General features: G+C 38.6%; 1 protein-coding gene across 1 annotated transcript in view; it reads left to right on the top strand.

The window, feature by feature from the left end:
- Positions 1 to 1,156: 1,156 nt before the first annotated feature.
- Positions 1,157 to 20,045, top strand: part of LOC139003735 (ceruloplasmin-like) — a 48,499-nt gene continuing 29,610 nt past the window's right edge. Inside the window, exons 1-9 of the mRNA XM_070405949.1 lie at positions 1,157 to 1,319; positions 2,283 to 2,527; positions 4,025 to 4,237; positions 4,869 to 5,039; positions 6,354 to 6,596; positions 15,753 to 15,918; positions 17,518 to 17,648; positions 18,037 to 18,177; positions 18,434 to 18,645. Of these exons, the coding sequence (XP_070262050.1) occupies positions 1,165 to 1,319; positions 2,283 to 2,527; positions 4,025 to 4,237; positions 4,869 to 5,039; positions 6,354 to 6,596; positions 15,753 to 15,918; positions 17,518 to 17,648; positions 18,037 to 18,177; positions 18,434 to 18,645 (1,677 nt within the window). The 5' untranslated portion in view covers positions 1,157 to 1,164. The remainder of the gene's footprint in view (positions 1,320 to 2,282; positions 2,528 to 4,024; positions 4,238 to 4,868; positions 5,040 to 6,353; positions 6,597 to 15,752; positions 15,919 to 17,517; positions 17,649 to 18,036; positions 18,178 to 18,433; positions 18,646 to 20,045) is intronic.

Genomic DNA, 20,045 nt, shown 5'->3' with positions numbered 1-20,045 from the left:
CACAAATAATGAGGCTATATGGGTTGTTTTTATAAACAACAGTTGCTAACTCCACAGATGTCAAAACTTGCAGAGTGTCACAAAGCCCACTCTAACAATGGGGGGCAGGGGCTATGTAGCACTTGTGAAATCCTGGCTGTGTACCAGGCTCCTTATGTGTCTCCAAGCACCTCTAAACATGTGTTGTCTCATTTAATTTTCACAGCTTCCTAAGTGGGTAATATTATTATCACTTTATAAATTGAGAATTTGAGCCCTAGCTGGTTTGGCTCAGTGGATAGAGCATCGGCCTGCAGACCAAAGGGTCCCGGGTTCGATTCCAGTTAAGGGCACATGCCCAGGGTTGCAGGCTCGATCCCCAGTAGGGGGTGTGCAGGAGGTGGCCAATCAATGATTCTCTGTCCTCATTGATGTTTCTATCTCCCTCTCCCTCTCCCTTCCTCTCTAAAATCAATAAAAATATATTTTTTAAAAAAAAGAGAGAAATTGAGTTCCACAATCACACACAGGTCATAGCTGGTGAGAGGCAGAGTTGGATTGAAACCAGTGCTCTTGTATTCTCTCCCACTCCAGGCTGCGTCATTAGTAAGACAACTTCCCAAAGGGAAGGGATCCTGTAAGTGAGCTATGGAGACAAACTTGGAATATCAGATTGAGGACTAGATTATGGATAGTTTTAGACATCAAAAAATTTGAAAATAACTTAAAGAAAGTCATAAATGACAAGGAATTTAAAATATCATTTGGGTAATAAGTTTTAACAATTAAAGAAGAATTTGAGAATGAGAGCTATGAACAGTAAGAAAATGAAGGCTGGAGACTGAACTGGAGATAATTCCTACAATCTAGAAATAGATAATAATTGTCAGGGGATGATGGATGATTTGGATAGCCAATCTACCCAGTAATTTAAAATGCTCTAAACTGGCAGTGTACACCTAGCCAAAAACCCAGTATTCTCTATGGATTGTGCAGCATTTCACCTGTGTGACTAATGAAAATTAAATGTACTTGGAATGGAATTGACAGATATGTAGATGAAGCACATGATGAGCTCTTATGCAACCTTAAGTTATGTAAATGGTACCAATAAGAAAGAAAGTCTGGATTATAAAAGGAAGGCAAGCATCATTCAGTTAGTCTCTCCAGGCTCAGGGTTTAAAAATGAAGTTCCTTTTACCACTGACCTTTCTGGTTTTTATTAGTTCTCTAGGTTGGGCAAAAGATAGGCACTACTATATAGCAATTAAAGAAACTATGTGGAACTATGCTCCGACTGGTAAAAATATGCTGAATGGGAGGCCTATATCAGAAGATGAGTAAGTAATACCTTTGTGTTGAAAAAGCTACTATCAGAAGCAAAAGTTTCTGTTACTCATTGATAAAATGCTGATGAAGAATTTCCCATGATTGACCCTTTAAGGGCACATTTGAACCACTATTAGAACCACTTCCTTTCTGTTTTTAGTATAAGATGGCATAGAAGACAGATATTAATATAAATCAGACATCGCTCCTTCCAGGGATTATTGCCACTCTTGCCCTCGTGTCACATTACTTTGGGAACATGTCTTATTCTGTTTTTATCAGCTGCTTTGTTCAAGTAGTGCTCAAGATGTAAAACCAGTCTTCTTTCTAATATTGAGTGTATGCCAGAGACTGTAAAATTGCAGCTATCTTCTTGACTTCTCTCTTCAGATAATAGGAAGGGGGTCATCTAGAGGTTAGTTGTGGAATATGGATTTACTGTTTGTTGCCAAAATACCCCAATTCTACTAACAAATCACAAATGTATTTAAATATGTAAATGATCCTAAGTGCTTGTGAGCTAAAGTAACCTCAAAGTAAGGTGAGAAGCTCTTTTGTAGTTCAGTACAAAGAATTTGGTCTTTTTTTTATTATTCTTTCTTGTTTAAAGTATTACATGAGTCTCCCTTTTTCCCCCATTGACCTCTCTCCCACCACCCCCTCTCCCAAGCACAAGCCCTCACCCCCTTACTCTCTGTGTCCATTGGTTTTGCTCATATGCATGCATACATTTTAAACCAAACCCCACATGTATTACTTGCTACCTTTGCATTTGGTCTCTTCACCAGACATTCCAATATTCTCCTTGGCTGCAACACCTTTTTTTATGCCCTTCATATTTTCTCTGGTGTCTGTTTTCTCTATCAAAATTAGATTGTAAAGATTCTTTCTTCTAGTTTCACTTGATTCATCTTTTTTTTTTCTAGTCAAAATTTGTTAACATTCTCTCTTTTTTGTTTGTTTCTTTTTTACAGAGAGTCCCAGATATATCTACAACGTGGCCCAGATAGAATAGGACGTGTTTATAAAAAGGCTTTGTATTTTCAGTATACTGATGGTACATTTCAAAAGATTATTAAAAAACCATCATGGCTGGGATTTTTAGGTCCGATAATTAAAGCAGAGACTGGAGACAATGTTTATGTACATGTAAAAAATTTTGCTTCAAGAATGTATAGTTTCCATCCTCATGGATTAACCTACACTAAAGAAAATGAAGGTAAGTGGATTCTCTTTCCTTATATGCTGGAGTTTTTGCTCATAGAGAGAATGAGCCCAACACTTGAGGAAAAATAAGGTAATTATTAACTGGGTATCATTATGAACTAGGAGTAGTTTGAGATGTTTGCATACTCTTATTACTCCTGATGTTTTTAATATTTATATTCAAAACAGTTCTTTTTTAACTTTTTCATTTAAATCTTTTTTATTTGTTGCCATGTGCATTTTAAAAATTTTATTGAATTTATTGGTGTGACATTGGTTAACAAAATTATATGGTTTCAAGTGTAATACGTCCATCATCTATATTTTGTGTTCTCACCCAGAGTCAAGTCTCCTTCCTCATTTAAATCTTGAATGAGTGACAACTCTTGTTCAATTTCTGGGAAAGAAAACACACTTTTTACTGACCCAAAGGACATTTTTTGTAGGAGCCACTCATGAGCTAAATGTTTGTTGGCAGAAATACTGTTCTGCCCCATCGTATTTCATTTCCTAGTGAATGAGGATTAGCCTCTTGGAAAACATCAGTGTCAAGAGAAATCACTGACTTCTAGACAGTATCTTCCCTCTTACACATCTGTCTGATGGCATTGGGGGAAAGGGGAAGAGAAAATCAATAAATAGCGTTTTGTGTTCAAATGGAGTGCGAGAGTTCCAAAAGATGGGTAAAGAATGAAAAGTTTGCCATGCATCAAAGTATTCTATTTAATGAAGAAGCTTTATGCATAGTTATCAGGATTCTAGACTCAAGAGGTGGAGATCTGAAGTGAAATTTAAGGAGAGGAAAGCAAGGTCCCAAATTCAGAACTGAAGTAATAGTTCAGCAGGGGTCCTCAAACTACGGCCCGTGGGCCACATGCAAATACAAATATTGTATTTGTTCCCGTTTTGTTTTTTTTACTTCAAAATAAGATATGTGCAGTGTGCATAGGAATTTGTTCATAGTTTTTTTTAAAACTATAGTCCGACCCTCCAATGGTCTGAGGGACAGTGAACTGGCCCCCTGTTTAAAAAGTTTAAGGACCCCTGGTTCAGGGTAATTAAAGTAAGCTCCGCAGAGGGCTACTTTTGGATCCCAGGGGTCTTCTTGGAGGTCACACGGATGCCTCTTGATGTCATGGGTCCAAAGTCTTATTTGTAGTGAAGAAAATGTGGAGGGCAACACAAGAGCCTTGATCTCTGTATCCAATATCTATTAACATAGTAGGTGAACATTAAATATTTATGGAATCCATCAATAAAAGTGATGAAAGTCTGATAATATACTGCCTGCCTCATTACAATTTGGTCTAGAAAGTGGCCAAGCTGGGCATTTAGATGAAACCCAGCTAAATGGGACCTGGGGAAAGAGGAGTCAGGAGAGAGGAGAGAAATGCGCACTTTACTCTGAAAATACAAATTAGCCAACATTCATGGCTTAATGGAAAAACCATGAGTCACATTCATGTTGTCTAATGGTTACTGTGACCACAATGCAGATTATGTTTCCCAGGTGCTCTCTATCCTGATAATACTACCGGCTTGCAAAAGGAGGATGACCATTTGGAGCCAGGGAGCCGGTATACTTACAGGTGGTTTGTACAGGAAAGGCAGGGGCCTGGCCCCAGTGACAGTAACTGCGTAACAAGGATATACCACTCCCATGTAGACACTTCCAGAGATGTGGCTTCAGGACTTATTGGACCAATTCTGACTTGTAAAAGAGGTAACAGATATTTTAAATTTCATGCAACAATTGAGTCAACCAGAATATGTGAAATTTTGCTATCAAATGAGCTCTTTTTTCCTGCCTTAATCTTGATTCTCTTATAAAAAAATAAAGTTGCCATCTTGAACGCTAAGCACTAGATGGCTGTCTTGAGTACAATGCCTGGGTTCAAGTCCAGTAATCCAGTTTGATCAGTAGATGATAGTCCAACCCATTAAACTTCACTTTAGCCTTCCTCACCCAAAAGTGCTGCAGCCACCTTTCTCCTACCGAGAAGTGTTGAATCAACAGGGTGGGAGGAAATGAGATGAGAGGCTAGCTGCCTGTTCCTTGCATGCGTGGTTCCTTAGGGTTCTGTCTGTGAGGGTGCAAGATTTTACTTTTATATTTTAAGTTGAATCCATTAGAACCATCAAACCCATGGACACAGACAATAGGGTGGTGAGGGCCTGGTGGGGGGATGGGAGCATGCTGGAAGAGGTTAATGGGGGGAAAAGGAGGAACTCTGTAATACTCTCAACAATAAAATTCAATAAATAAATAAATAGAATCATCAACTTATTTTATAGCAAAAGTAATTATTCAAAGAGAAAGTTTGCTGGTTTTTGTTGATGTTTATTTGTTTCAGGCACACTGGATGGAGACACTGAAAAATATATCGACAAGTTTTATGTTCTGATGTTCTCTCAAACTAATGAAAACAAGAGTTGGTATATCGATGACAATATTAATACATATACTGAATCTGGCCAAGTTAATGCTACTGATCGAAGCTTCGAAGACAGCAATACTATGGCCTGTAAGATTAAAAAAAAAAACTTTCTCATTTATAATATACTACTAGAGGCCTGGTGCACGAATTCATGCACCAGTGGGGTCCCTTGGCCTGGCCTGCGGGATCAGGCAGAAACCAGCTCTCCAACATCCCCCAAGGGGTCCCAGATTGTGAGAGGGCACAATCCAGGCTGAGGGACCCCACCAGTGCATGATCAGGACCGGGGAGGGACATGGGAAGTTGGCCAGCTGGGGAGGGACCACAGGAGGGCTCCAGGGCATGTCTGGCCCATCTCACTCAGTCCTGATCAGCCGGACCCCAGCAGCAAGCTAACCTACCAGTCAGAGCATCTGCCCCCTGGTGGTCAGTGCAAGTCATAGCAAGTGGTGGAGCAGCCTTATCATATCATTAGCATATTATGCTTTGATTGGTTGAATGGATGACTGGACACTTAGCATATTAGGCTTTTATTATATAGGATAAGTCTAACTTCTGTGATTCTATTTAGTGAATTTTCTTTGTTGTTTGTTTGCTTGAATTTATATGTTTCAGTTTTTCACTCAGGCTCTGCTGGTTGATATGCAAGGCATCTAGTAAATCCTGCTACTTTCCAAAGTTTCCTAGCAAGTGAAGTTAGATAGATGCATTTGTTTTCTAAAGTCTAGTAGTGATAAAGAATTGATGGTAAAATCATAGATAAGGTGTCGTTTTAAGGTAATAATATATTATGGAAGAGCAAAGACATAACTGACCAGGTATGTTATGAAAATGTATTTGTACACAGACTTTTTCAGAAAAGATGCTCCTATTATCTGTCACCTTTGTCTTTCTCTCTTCCTCACAGACTTTGCTTAATTCTATTCTTTTTATTTCACTGCTTCCTGCCTTTTGGTTTACCTTTCCTCCTCTTGCCTCTAAATCAATGGTTCTCAAACTTCTGGCCCTTTAAATACAGTTCCTCATGTTGTGACCCAACCATAAAATTATTTTCTTTGCTACTTCATAACTGTAATATTGCTACTGTTATGAACCATAATGTAAATATCTGTTATGCAGGATGGTCTTAGGCGACCCCTGTGAAAGAGTCGTTTGACAGCCAAAGGGGTCAAGACCCACAGGTTGAGAACTGCTGCTCTAAATCCTTGTGCTACTACCACCTGTAATCATACACAATGTTTATGGCCTCTTTTTTGTGAAACACAAATCAACTCTTGTCATAGATTATGTATAAGGACAATGTTGACACTGCTGGGTTTCTGTAATGAGGAAATGCATAGAATTTATATCATATGGCCCTTGTCTATCATGCTTCATAGGTTAATTTACATTTGTTTTCAGCAATTAATGGATACATGTATGGAAATCTACCCAATCTCACCATGTGTGCAGAGGACAGGGTCAAGTGGTATTTTATTGGCATGGGTGACCTGTTCGATATACACCCCATCTATCTCCATGGACAAACTCTGCTATCTCGAAATCACAGGAAGGACACCATTACGGTCTTCCCTGCTTCATTGGAAGATGCCTTCATGGTGGCAAAGGGCCCTGGAGAGTGGATACTGGGCTGCCCGATATATGGTATGGATTTATTTCTTTTACATAATACAGGGTCAGAGGAATTTGAAGGTTACAACCCATTACTAATACCTCATATGCCAAATGGAGAAATAAATCTAGCGAGGTGATAGGATTTAGAAAGTCAGTGATGAGGTCAGGCCTAGAAACCAGGTCTCTGGCACTTATTTTTAAATTTAAATCCTTTATTGTTGAAAGTATTACATATGTCCCCTTTTTCCCGCATTGACCTCTACCTAGCACTGCTGCCCTCCCAAGCCCCCCACCACCACATGCCTTCATCCCCCCCCTACACTCTGTGCCCATTGTTATACTTATATGCATACATATAAGTCTTTGGTTGATCTCTTACCCCTCCCATCCCCCATTTTCCACCCACCCCTACCTTCCTTCTGAGGTTTAATAGTCTGTTTGATGTTTCTGTGTCTCTGAATTTTTTTTTATTGTCTAAAGTTTTACATATCTCTCCTTTTCCCCTGATTAACACTCCTCCCCTCCAGCCATTCCCACCCCGGGAAGCCCCCATTGCCCCAGTGTCTGTGTACATTGGTTATGCTAATATGAATACATACAAGTCCTTTGGTTGCTTTCTAACCACCCCAACCCCCCACATCCACTGCCATTTGTCTCTGGCTCTATTTTTGTTCATCAAATTATGTTGATCATTATATCCCACATATGAGTGAGATCATGTGATATTTATCTATCTCCAACTGGGTAATTTTGCTTAGCATAATGCTCTCAAGGTCCATCCATGCTGTTGCAAATGGTAAAATTTCCTTCTTTTTTACCGCAGCATAGTATTCCATTGGGTAGGTGTACCACAGTTTTTGAATCCACTCATCAGCTGATAAGCACTTAGGCTGTATGCAAATCTTAACTATTGTAAATTGTGCTGCTATCAACATGGGGGTGCATAGGTCCTTTCTGATTGGTGTTTCTTATTTCCTGAGATATATTCCTAGGAGTGGGATTACTGGGTCAAATGGGAGATCCATTTTTAATATTTTGAGGAAACTTTATACTGTTTTCCACAGTGGCTACACCAGTCTGCATTCCCACAAGCAGTGCACCAGGGTTCTTTTTCCTCGCCAGCACTTGTCATTTGTTGATTTGTTGATGATAGCCATTCTCACAAGTGTGAGATGGTACCTGATTGTCATGTTGATTTGCAACTATCTGATGATTAGTGACTTTGAGCATGTTTTCATATGTCTCTTGGCCTTCTCTATATCCACTTTTGAAATGTATCTATTTAGGTTCATTGCCCATTTTTTATTGGATTGTTTATCTTCCTTTTGTTAGGTTGTATGAGTTCCCTATAAATTTTGGAGATTAAACCCTTATCAGATATAATATTAGTAAACTAGAGGCCCAGTGCACAAAAATTTGTGCACTCAGGGGGGGGGGTCCCTCAGCCCAGCCAGTGCCCTCTCACAGTCTGGGACCCCTTGGGGGATGAGCATCTGCTGGCTTAGGCCCGCTCCCTGGGGGATCGGGCCCAAGCTGGCAGTCAGACATCCCTCTGGCATCCCGGGAGCCCTCGGGGGGATGTTGACTTGCCAACAGGGAGCAGGCCTAAGCTGAAGTCGGACATCCTTAGTGCTGCTGAGGAGGTGGGAGAGGCTCCCACCACCACCGCTGAACTGGCAGCCATCAACCTGGATTGTGGCTGAGCAGAGCTCCCCCTGTGAGAGCGCACTGACCACCAGGGGACAGCTCCTGCATTGAGCACCATGGGGCAGCTCCTGATTTGAGTGTCTGCCCCCTGGTGGTCAGTGTGTGTCATAGTGGCCAGTCATTCCCAGTTGTTCTGCTGTTAGGGTCAATTTGCATGTTACCCTGTTATTATATAGGAGTGCCTGGCCAGCTTGGGTGAGGGGCTGATGGCTGTTTGCAGGCTGGCCACAGCCCCTTCAAGGTGGGGGGTCATGCTGTGGTGCCTGGCCAGTCTGGGTGAGGGGCTGAGGGCCATTTTCAGGCTGGCTAAGCCCCCCAGCAGGGACTCTCACCCCATGAGGATGTGGCCAGCCTGGGTAAGGGGCTGATGGCTATTTGCAGGCTGGCCACAACCCCCAGCCACCCAAGCTCCCAGTGGAGGCTGGCTGGAAGCAGGTATTTGGGATTTATTTGTCTTCTATAATTGAAACTTTGTTTCCATGAGCGGAGGCCACAGCCGGCTCAGGGCTCGAGGGAAGCTTGGCTTCCTCCATCACCCGGGCAACCAAGCCTCCTGCTTGCTCCAGCTCTGTGGCTGCCGGTCGCCATCTTGGTTGGGTTAATTTGCATATAGTTGCTCTGATTGGCTGGTGGGTGTGGCTTAGGGTGTAGCGAAGGTACGGTCACTTAGCATCTTTGTCTTTTATTAGTGTAGATATGTTCTCCCAAGTAGTGGGCTCTCTTGATGTTTTCTTGATAGTTTCTTTTGCTGTGCAGAAGCATTTTATTTTGATGTAGTCCCATTTGTTTATTTTCTCCTTAGTTTCTATTGCCATAGAAGTTGTGTTGGTAAAGATATTGGTATGACAATTGTCTGCTATTTTGCTGCCTATAGCTTCTTGTAAGATTTTTATGGTTTCTTGTCATGTTTAAGTCCTTTATCCATTTTGAGTTTATTTTTGTGTATGGTGTAAGTTGGTGGTCCAGTTTCATTTTTTTGCATGTATCTGTCCAATTTTCCCAACACCATTTATTAAAGAGACTGTCTTGACTCCATTGTATGCTCTTGCCTCCTTTGAGTATAATGGCTTGGGTCAATTTCTGGGTTCTCTGTTCTGTTCCATTGGTCTGTATGTTCATTTGCCAATACCAGGCAGTTTTGAGAACAGTGACTTTGTAATATAGCTTGATAGCTGGTATTGTGATCCCTCCAACTTTGTTCTTATTTCTCAAGATTGCTGTGGCTATTCAGGGTCATTTTTAATTCCATATGAATTTTTGGAGAGTTTGTTGTAGGTCTGTGAAATATACCAGTGGTATTTTAATGGGGATTGGATTAAATATATAGATTGCTTTGAGTAGTATGAACACTTTAATGATGTTGATTCTACAAATCCATGAATACAGTATATTCTTCCATTTTTTTATGTCTTTCTCTATCTCTTTTCTCAACATCCTGTAGTTTTCCGAGTACGGGTCTTTTACCTCCTTAGTTAAGTTTATTTCTAGGTATCTTAATTTTTTTGTTGCAATGGTAAATAGGATTGTTTCTTTTAGTTTCTCTTACTGTGAGTTCATTATTGGTGTATAGGAAGGCCATAGATTTCTGGGTGTTAATTTTGTATCCTGCTACATTACCAAATTCATTTGTTAAGTATAGTAGATTTTTAATGAAGTCTTTAGGATTTTTTATGTACAATATCAGGTCATCTGTGAACAATGACAGTTTTACTTCTTCTTTCCCAATTTGGATGCCTTTTATTTCTTCTTGTCTGATTGCTATGGCTAGCACTTCCAGTACTATGTCGAACAGGAGTGGTGAAAGTGGGTTTCCTGTCTTATTCCTGTTCTTAGGGGAAATGGTTTTAGTTTTTGCCCATTGAGTATGATATTGGCTGTAAGTTTGTCATATAAGTTTTTTATTATGTTGAGGTATGATCCCTCTATTCCCACTTTGTTGAGAGGTTTTATCAAGAAAAGGTGATGAATTTTATCAAATGCTTTTTCTGCATCAATTGATCTGATTATGTGATTTTTGTATCTCAGTTTGTTTATGTGATGTATCACGTTTATTGATTTGTGGATATTGTACCAGTCTTGCATCCCTGGAATAAATCCCACTTGGTCATGGTGTATGATCTTTCTAATGTAATGCTGGGTCTGATTTGCTAGAATTTTGTTGAGTATTTTAGCATCTATATTCATCAGGGATATTGGCTAGTAATTCTCTTTCTTTGTAGTGTCTTTATCTGGTTTTGGGATTAGGATAATGCTGGCTTCATAGAAAGAGCTTGAAAAGGTGCCTGCCTCTTAAATTTTTTGGAATAGTCTGAGGAGGATAGGTTTTCGTTCTTCTTTGAATGTTTGGTAAAACTCCTGTGTAAAGCTGTCTGCACTAGGGCTTTTGTTTGCTAAAAGTTTTTTTTATTACTGCTTCAATTTCATCAGCAGTTATCGGCTATTCAGGTTTGTTATTCTTCCTGTTTGAGTTTTGGAAAATTGTATTTTTCTAGGAATATGTCCATTTTGTCTATGTTGTCCAGTTTGTTGGAGTAGAGTTCATAGTATTTTTTTTACAATCCTCTGTATGTCTGTAGGGTCAGTTGTTACTTTGCCTCTTTCATTTCTAATTTTATTTATTTGAGTCCTCTCTCTTTGTTTCTTGGTGAGCCTGGCTAGAGGTTCATCAATCTTGTTTATCCTTTCAAAGAACTAAGCTCTTGGTTTTATTCATCTTTTGTATTGTTTTTTATTTTTTATTTTTTTGGTCTCTATAATATTTATTTTTACTCTGGTCTTTATTATCTCCTCCTTCTGCTTACTCTGGGATTTTTTTTGTTGCTCTCTTTCTAATACTTTAAGTTGTAGGTTTAGATAATTTATTACCAGCTTTTTTTTTTTTTTTAAGTAGGCCTGTAGAGCTATGAACTTCCCTCTCAGGAATGCTTTCACTGTGTCCCATAGATTTTGGATTGGTATATTGTCATTGTCACTTGTTTCCAGGATGTTTTTAATTTCTTTTTTGATCTCTTTGGTAACCCAATCATTGTTTAATACCATGCTAGTTAGCCTACATGTGTTTAATTTTTGTATTGTTTTTATTGTAGTTGATTTGTAATTTCATGCCATTGTGATCTGAGAAGATGCTTGATATGATTTCAAACTTCTTGAACTTGTAGAGACTTAGTTTGTGTCTTAACATGTGGTCTATCTTTGAAAATGTTCCAGACATAGTCTAGAAGAATGTATAATCCATTGCTTTTGGGTGAGATATTCTGAAGATGTCAATTACTTCCATCTGATTTAGTGAGTCGTGTAGGATTGCTGTTTCTTTGTTAATATTTTGTCTAGAGAATGTATCAAGTGATGTCAATGGGGTCTTAAAGTCCCCTGCTATGATTGTTTTGCTGTCAATCTCTCCCTTGATCTTCCAGAAGATTTTTTTATGTATTTGGGTGCTCCTGTATTCGTTGCACATATGTTTACCAGAGTTATATCTTCCTGTTGTATTGATCCCTTTAGTATTAGGAAGTAGCCCTCCTTATCTCTTGTTATGGCCTTCACTTTGAGGTCTATTTTGTCAGATATAAGTATTGCTATCCCAGCTTTTTTTTCACTTCTGTTTGCCTGAAATTTCTATTTCCATCCCTTCACTTTCAGTCTGTGTGAGTCCTTTGTTCTGAAGTGGGTCTCTCATAGATAGCAAATATATGGGTCATGTTTTCTTATCCAGTCAGCAACCCTATGTCTTTTGATTGGAGCATTTAATCCCTTTATGTTTAAGGTTATTATTGATAGGTACTTTTTTTGCCATTTTTATTCTTTATGCCTGTGTTCCTTCCTCCTTTTATATTTCTTCTTTTTACAAAAGTCCCTTTAGCATTTCTTGCATTGCTGGTTTGGTGGTAATAAACTCCCTTAGCCTTTTTATGACTGTGAAGCTCCAGATTTCATCTTGTTGGATAGAGTATTCTTGGATTCAGTCCCTTGTTTTGCATCACTTTGTATACATCATCCCATTCCCTTCTGACCTGATGTGTTTCTGTTGAGAAATCATTTGATAGTCTAATGGGAGATCCCTTGTAGGTAACTTTCTGTCTCTCTCTTGCAGCCCTTAAGATTCTTTCTTTGTCATTAACGTTTGCCTTTGTAATTATGAAGCAAATTGGTGTGGGTCTTTTTATGTTCATTTTGTTTGGGACTATCTGTGCTTGTGTGACTTTTTTCTTCCCCAAGTCGGGGAAGTTTTCTGTCATTATTTATTCAAATAGTTTTTCTAATCCTTGCTCCTCTTATTGACCTTCTGGCACCCCTGTTATGTGGATAATGCTTTGTTTCATGTTGCCCAAAGCTCCCTTAAATGCTTCTCCTGCTTTTTAATTTTTTTTTCCAATTTTTGTTCAGATTGGGTATGTTTTACTTCCCTGTGTTCTTGCTTGTTGATTTGGTCCTCCACTTCTTCTTGTCTACTGTTGAAACCTCCCATTGTGTTTTTTAGTGCAGTTATGTCATTTTTTATTTCCGCTTGATTCTTACATATGTTTGTGGGGTTTTTTTTATCCAGCCAGTTTAGGAACTTCATAGCCCTTACTCTGAATTTTTTCTCTGACATATTGCTTGCCTCCACTTCATTTTGTTCCTTTTCTGGTGATTTCTCCTTTTCTTTCCTTTATGGGTTCTTTGTCTTCCCATTTTTGCTGTATCTTTCTCCAGGTTGCCCCAGCAATGCTGTCCTGGGGGCCAGGGTGGAGAAGGTGCCATTTTCTCTGGGTCACACAGTCCACACTCTTCTGTGGCCTAGAGTGGGACACACACTGGGTTGCTCCAGTTCAACCAGGCAGCAGGTCCTGGGGCCCAGGGCAAAGGTGGTACACAGGGTTCCCCCTGGCTTACTTACATTCCAGTAGCCAGATCCTGGAATGCTAGGTCCCAGCAGGCTGATGTAAAGACCTGGTGGGGGAGGTCACTATGGCAAGTGCTCCCTGCAGACATTTGGGAACCTGCCAGGAGGTATTGTACCACTCAGTGCCAGGGCACGGTGGTGGTTCCATGCAGGTTATCGCTGGCAAGCAGCATTCTTTAGGCATCCTCTGCTCTTCTTTATTGAATATTGTCTCCTGGGCTGTGTCTAATTTGTTAATTCAGGGTGGTTGTTCTCCGATTTAGTTGCTTTTCTGGCCTGGCCCCAGAATGTGGTCCCCAACACTTCTGCCTATACAGCTGCCATTTTCTCCTCCCCTTTGGTACTTTTAACTCTATGATAATAAACACTGTTTGGTATATAGGGGGATTTTTTATTGTTGTTTTTACAAAAAAAAAAAAAAAAACTTTCATGTTCATTAACCTGTGAGTTTTACAAAAACCTGAGCACTGGAGAGAGCAAGTATTATTACAGATTTGTTTGTTGTTGTTTTTTCAATTGAGAAAACAAGTTCTAAGAGGTTAAACTCTTGCCCAAAACCCTGTAAGAGGCAGAGCCAAGAATTATGTAGGAACAAATGCAGTTGACCCTTTGACAAGTTGAGATTAGGAACACTGACTGCCCTCGCTGCCAGAAATCTACATATAACTTTTGACTCACTCAAAACTCAATTACTGAGCCCACTGTTGCAGCTTTACTGATAACATAAACAGTCAATAAGCAAATATTTTGTTATATGTATTATCTTCTATATTCTTACAATAAAGTAAGCTAGAGAAAAGAAAATGTTATTAAGAAAATTGTAAGAGAAAATAATTTACACTCCTGTACTGTATGTATCAATACCATAAGTTTATGTTGTCTGTTTACAAAATGAAAAAATCTTCATATAAGTTGACCTGCACAATTCAAACCTGAGTTATTCAAGGGTCAACTGTAATTATAATCCATTACTCAGTAAACTTCCTTATTTTCATTTATTATCTCTTCAATCACACTGTCCTTTGAATAATAGGCTGGTCAATTACGAAGTTATTGATCTTTTATATTCTTAAATATAACCAAACTCTACATATAATCATGTAAATGTTTTGTTTTACTTTTCAATCAGAAAATCTGATTATTATTAGAACTGAAGAATTTAATTTTTATTTCTCTGTACAAAAATGGGGTTTACTTCTCTGATCAAAACCTTTTTCTTTCTAAGTCTCATACTTTGGTTAGCATCACACTTCAATTAATTATTTAAACAACTATGCACCAGGTGTTTATTAGGATTTCCTGAGTGTTGTGTTCCTCTCAGGGCCATGGGGAAAAGGAGAACCACACACAGCCATTGTAATTGAAGGGTTGAATCTGATGATATTAGAAAGGAATATTATTTTCACCACCATCTCAGTCAGTTCCCTCTCCAGAGAGTAATCACTGTAAACGATTGGGTATGAATACTTGCAAACCTGTTTACTATGCATTTTCACACATGTATGAACATGTGCAAAAAAACCCACAGCTGTTTTGTGCTTCTTTTACATAATTAGATCATACTGCATATAATACTCTGCTTCTTGCTTTCTTCACTCATCAATATGTCTTGAAATCTTTTCTATGACATTCTTCATCTATTTAACTTATTCTTGTAAAGTGTCATATAGTTTTCCGTATTTGGGATGTATACAAATTTATCTAACGATTTCCTTACTGATAGACATTTCATTGCTTCTACTTTTTTAATTTATTAACAATATTGTAGTTAATACCTTTTATTTGTATATTTTTATGCATGTGCAAATATTGCTCTTGGGTAACTACCAAGAAATGAAATTATATAATGGAAGGGTTTTTAATTTTAACAAATGCTGCCAGATTGCCTTCAAAATGTATACACTAATTTACATTTCCACCAACGGTACTCTGAAATCAAATACAGAATTGATGCCCTCATGAAAATGTACCTGCCTTGATTTTCCACCTGGCTGCCAACAGTTAACCTAATCAACTAATTTACTCATTAGTGACTAGTGGTAGCAATTTATACCTACAAGGAAAGACATTTTGAGTCAAATAGACTCTCAAATTCTTTTCAGTAGGCAGTTACTGTCTTTATCTCTGAGTTGGTCCAATGCTGGTTATTCTCCAGTAACATATAATCCTCTAACATTAATCTTTATATCCTGGCTTCTGCACTTGTTTCATACATTTTAGGCTTTTATACAGATTCCATAAATAAAGTACCTAAAATTTCTCAGAGAAAGGGGAAGTTGCAATGTTGTTGGCTAAAATTAAAAATATATATGGACTTCAAAAAAAAAAGGTTTTTGCCCTAACCGGTTTGGCTCAGTGGATAGAGCATCGGTCTACGGACTGAAAGGTCCCAGGTTCGATTCCGGCCAAGGGCATGTACCTTGGTTGCAGGCACATCCCCAGTAGGAGGTGTGCAGGAGGAAGCTGATTGATGTTTCTCTCTCACTGATGTTTCTAACTCTCTATTCCTCTCTGTAAAAAATCAATAAAATATATATTTTTTAAAAAAGGTTTTCATGTCTTAATAACATTCTGTACTTGGATTTAATGTTTTTCAGAGAGTATGAAGGCTTTTTTCAATGTAAGCAATTGTCAAAAATCTTCAGCAGATGAACATGGGACCCGTATTATACATTACTATATTGCTGCTGAAAAAACATTATGGAACTATGCTCCATCTGGTATAGATTTCTTCACTGAAAAACCTTTAACAGCAGCTGGATGGTAATGATTTGCTGATTGAAGCATTTATGGTTAAATAAAGATAATTGAAACTTTTTAGAACCCAACTATTCCTTAAAAGGATTTAGGCATCTTATACTAAAAAGATTCTGATAAAATCAAGGTAGAAAATTAATTATATCAATAATTGGAAAAATTTGAACCTAAGGATCATTGCCACACAAAATTTTTCTCTAAATGTCTTGGCAGCCAGTGCAAAGATGAACAAAATGTTCATAGGTTTCCTAGCACTGAGTGTTAAAATGGATTTGTTTTATAATTATGAGACATTTAACAGCATAGTGGAAAATGTTATCAATAGCAATTTTACAAAAATTCAAGAGCATTCCTCATGTGTAATTTATACTTTCCTGCTAAGATCTGAAGAGAATTAAATCATTTCTTGTAGCATCCTTACATTATATTATGTAAATATTTTTACTCAATAATATTTAAGACTATATTACCAATTTCTATGTTAATGACCAAAAGCTAAGACTGAAATACATTACTGCAGCATTAGTATTTAAAAGTGCATAAAAAGTTTTTCTGATAGTCCAATTGTTAAATATATTTACCAACTTAAAGATTTCAGGAGTTTTAATCCTTCTGGTCTATTGAATTAAAGTTATATGTCAGAAAATATCAAGTTCTAAAACCACCAAAAAATAATGATTTCCATAGTATTTATTTTTTTCTAATTCACACCAAAAAAAATTGAGAAAACTAAAAATGTGATATCAAATGAATATTTTCTCTTCTTACATTTTAAGGTTATCAATAAATTATTCAATCTGTTTAATGGAAATTTTGTATTAATTGTGAGAAGGGTATCTGGCTTAGAGCAAAACCTAGATTCAGAATTAGGTCTTACACTCATTTTATATTGACTAAACTAAGGATGATTGATAGATCCTTTGACTTGCTTGATTCTCCTGGCTTAGCAATACTATGATGTGTTAACACTGCAAATCACCAGTTCATTGCTAGGGACCATTTTTTCTAACAGACTCCATTTTATTTTATTATCTATAATAATAAAAGCGTAATATGCTAATTAGACCTGGTGTCCTTCCTTCTAGACAAAGCCACACCAGGCGGGGGCCTAGGCAGAGGTGGCAGAGGCCCCTGGCCACGGCGGCAGCGGGCAGGGGCTGGGGCCAAGGCTCTTGCACGAATTTTGTAGTAGAATAAAAAAATAAGAATGGAATCTCTCACCTTAATATTCTCATATCTCTGCACATACTTTAATGTTTATCACTACCTGCCTGAAATCAGACATATGCCTTTTTTTCCCAAAAGAAAATTTGTAGATACACTACTAAGTAAACAGAGATACTTATATGCCATGCACAGACAAAAGGCTGAAAAGATATCCATGGAAAATATTGACAATGGTTCTATATAGATAGTAGCATTATGAAGATTTTAATTTTTTTGTTATGTTTTTCCTTATTTTCCAAATTTTTTACAATGAGCATAAATTACTTTTAGAAATAAATTAACAAGTACTTTAAAACAATTGTGTGTAGATTCTTGCTTTCTTTTCACATTATCACTGTAAACTTAAAAGTTCTTTGTGTATCTACTTTCTCTGCACAGTAAATCTCAGATATATTTTGAACAAGGCCCAACAAGAATTGGAGGAACTTACCAAAAGCTAGTTTATCGTGAATACACAGATGCTTCCTTCCAAACACAGAAGGCAAGAGAAGATCATCTTGGAATCCTTGGTAAAATTCTATTTATAGCTTGGAAGGTAATAAGTATGTACCATTTACACAAATTCTGTGCAGTCAAAATAATATTCACCCACTCACAGTTTTATTAATTTTAGCTGTCATTTTAAAACCTCATGAAAATAATATAATCCAATTCGCCCAACTGTAAACTACATTCTTTTTTCCTATAAATCCAATAAGTTTATTATATTCATCCAAAGTGACTTTTTAAGATCCTGATCATCTGGCTCAAGGCATCATCCCCTTAGTTTGTTCTCAGACCCTTAGTTTGTTCTCAGACCCTTACCCAAGTAACACAACCTGACAGTTACCCAAGCAATGCAGCCTGACAGTTATGTTTATGAAAACCAGAGCAACTACTAATTCTTTTGGTTTCTAGGTCCTGTCATTAAGGCAGAGGTAGGAGATACCCTCAAGGTCACTTTCTATAATAATGGTCCTCTGCCGCTCAGCATTCAGCCTCATGGACTGCTTTACAGCAAAGACAATGAGGGCTCGTACTACAAAACACCCGGAGGAAGTAAGTAGAACTTGAGGGAGGGCCAAGCAAGCCATACTGTAATATAATGTCAACAAAGTTATTATGCAGCCCACTTTTCACACCTTAACAGCTCTGTGTACTTACTGTGGCAAAGTGATTCCTTTGGCCCCTTTCAATTGTCACCCAAGGCGCTGCAAGGTGAGCAAGATACAGTTCTTGCTCTCAGAGATCTCACAGTCTAAACTAGAGTACTTTGCATAATAGATCTATTTTACAAATGGTTATTCCTTCCTAGGTATCCCTCCAGCCTCCTCACATGTAAATCCTGGCACAACATTTGTCTATACCTGGCAAGTTCCAAGAGATGTGGGTCCTACCTCCAAGGATCCCAACTGCCTGACCTGGTTATACTACTCCTCAGTATATGGGAAAAAAGACACCAACAGCGGTCTTGTAGGGCCTCTCCTGGTGTGCAGAAAGGGAAGCCTTGGAAAGGATGGCAAACAGGTGAGTCATGGGACCTATGTCCAGGTATGCCTTGGTGAGAGTTTGCCTGAGACAGAACTGCAGAGAAAAAGCAATAGGGCAATCAACAGCTTTCACTTCTGTGTGCTGATGTCTCCCAATTCCATCCTTTCCTCAACTCCAGACGTATATCTTCCTCTGGCCAATGAACACCCACCCTAGCATGTTCCACAAACATTTCTAATTCCAACTCTTTTAACTCTTCATCTCCCTCTGGATGGCTAATACCTCTCCCTCTCCTCTCTAAGTGACCCTCTTTTCCTCTATTCTGTAACATCAGTCACCAAGTCTACAATACCATTGCCTTATTTTAGGCACCATTATCTCTTTCTGAATTCCTTTAACCTCCTAACTCCTGTCCCCACTCTAATCCTGCTCCAATATAACTCCACACTCCTTCCTTTCAAATCTAGTTACAGCACTCACCACACTAAAAATTACTCCACCATTTCTTGACTCAGACATCAACACATCAGACCCTTCTGATCCCTCCAGATTCCTGCATCCCTCCCTACCATTCTGGCCTTGCTGCACAATTAGCTTATTAGTCCCTGAGTAAGGAAGGCTAAGTCATATCCCTTTGACTTTGCCTTTCTTCTTTCTATCTGGAATCATCTTTCCTCACTGCTTCACCTGCTAAAAGTGAAGACATTTTTAAAACTCATACTGAGGACTCCTCCCTGCCCTTCAAACAATATCTCCTAACTAAAGTTACTTAAAGTTCCTGCAGATTGCCATAGTTCCTTATCTATGTTTTCATTAAAGCACTTATTCATGCATTTATTTTTATTGGTCTTTCTAGACCATAAGTTCCTTGAAACCATACAGGGGTTTTATTCACTTACAAGAGGCCCTGCGTGCATGAAATCATGTGCGAGTAGCTCGCTTCCACTTGCCTCAGCTGGCCGCCCTGCCCATTGCCACTCATTGCTCGCGCCCCGCCCTCCACAGCTCGTAGCTCTCTGCTGCTAGTAGCCCTTTGCCACTTGTAGCTCTCCACCCCTAGTAACTCACGCCCTGCCCTGCTTGCCATGAGAGCTGCTGCTCGTGGGCGGGGGGTGAGGGGAGTGTGAAGGGGTGGGAAGGACCAAGAGGTGCTCAATGTACATCTTAATGACTGGTCGTTTGGTCATTACAGCGTTACAGCATTACAGCCATTGGCCTTTTATAATATAGATTGTAAAAACCATAACCCCTCTGTGGCATGTGGTAGGTGCCCAATAAATGCTTGATGAATGATTTTCCCTCATTCCTCACTCACAAATGAACTAATGTCTAAATTATTTTCTACAATTATAATTCATGTGTAATGAAGCCTTGTAAATTCACCAGTATAAATATATTTATGATTAAATGTATATTTTTATTTTAAAATGTGACTA

The sequence above is a fragment of the Myotis yumanensis genome, unplaced genomic scaffold (assembly GCF_028538775.1).
Source record: "Myotis yumanensis isolate MYYU_CA2020_CCGP unplaced genomic scaffold, mMyoYum1.0.hap1 SCAF_2, whole genome shotgun sequence".
Lineage (NCBI taxonomy): Eukaryota > Metazoa > Chordata > Mammalia > Chiroptera > Vespertilionidae > Myotis > Myotis yumanensis.
This window is presented reverse-complemented; position numbering and strand designations above follow the sequence as displayed.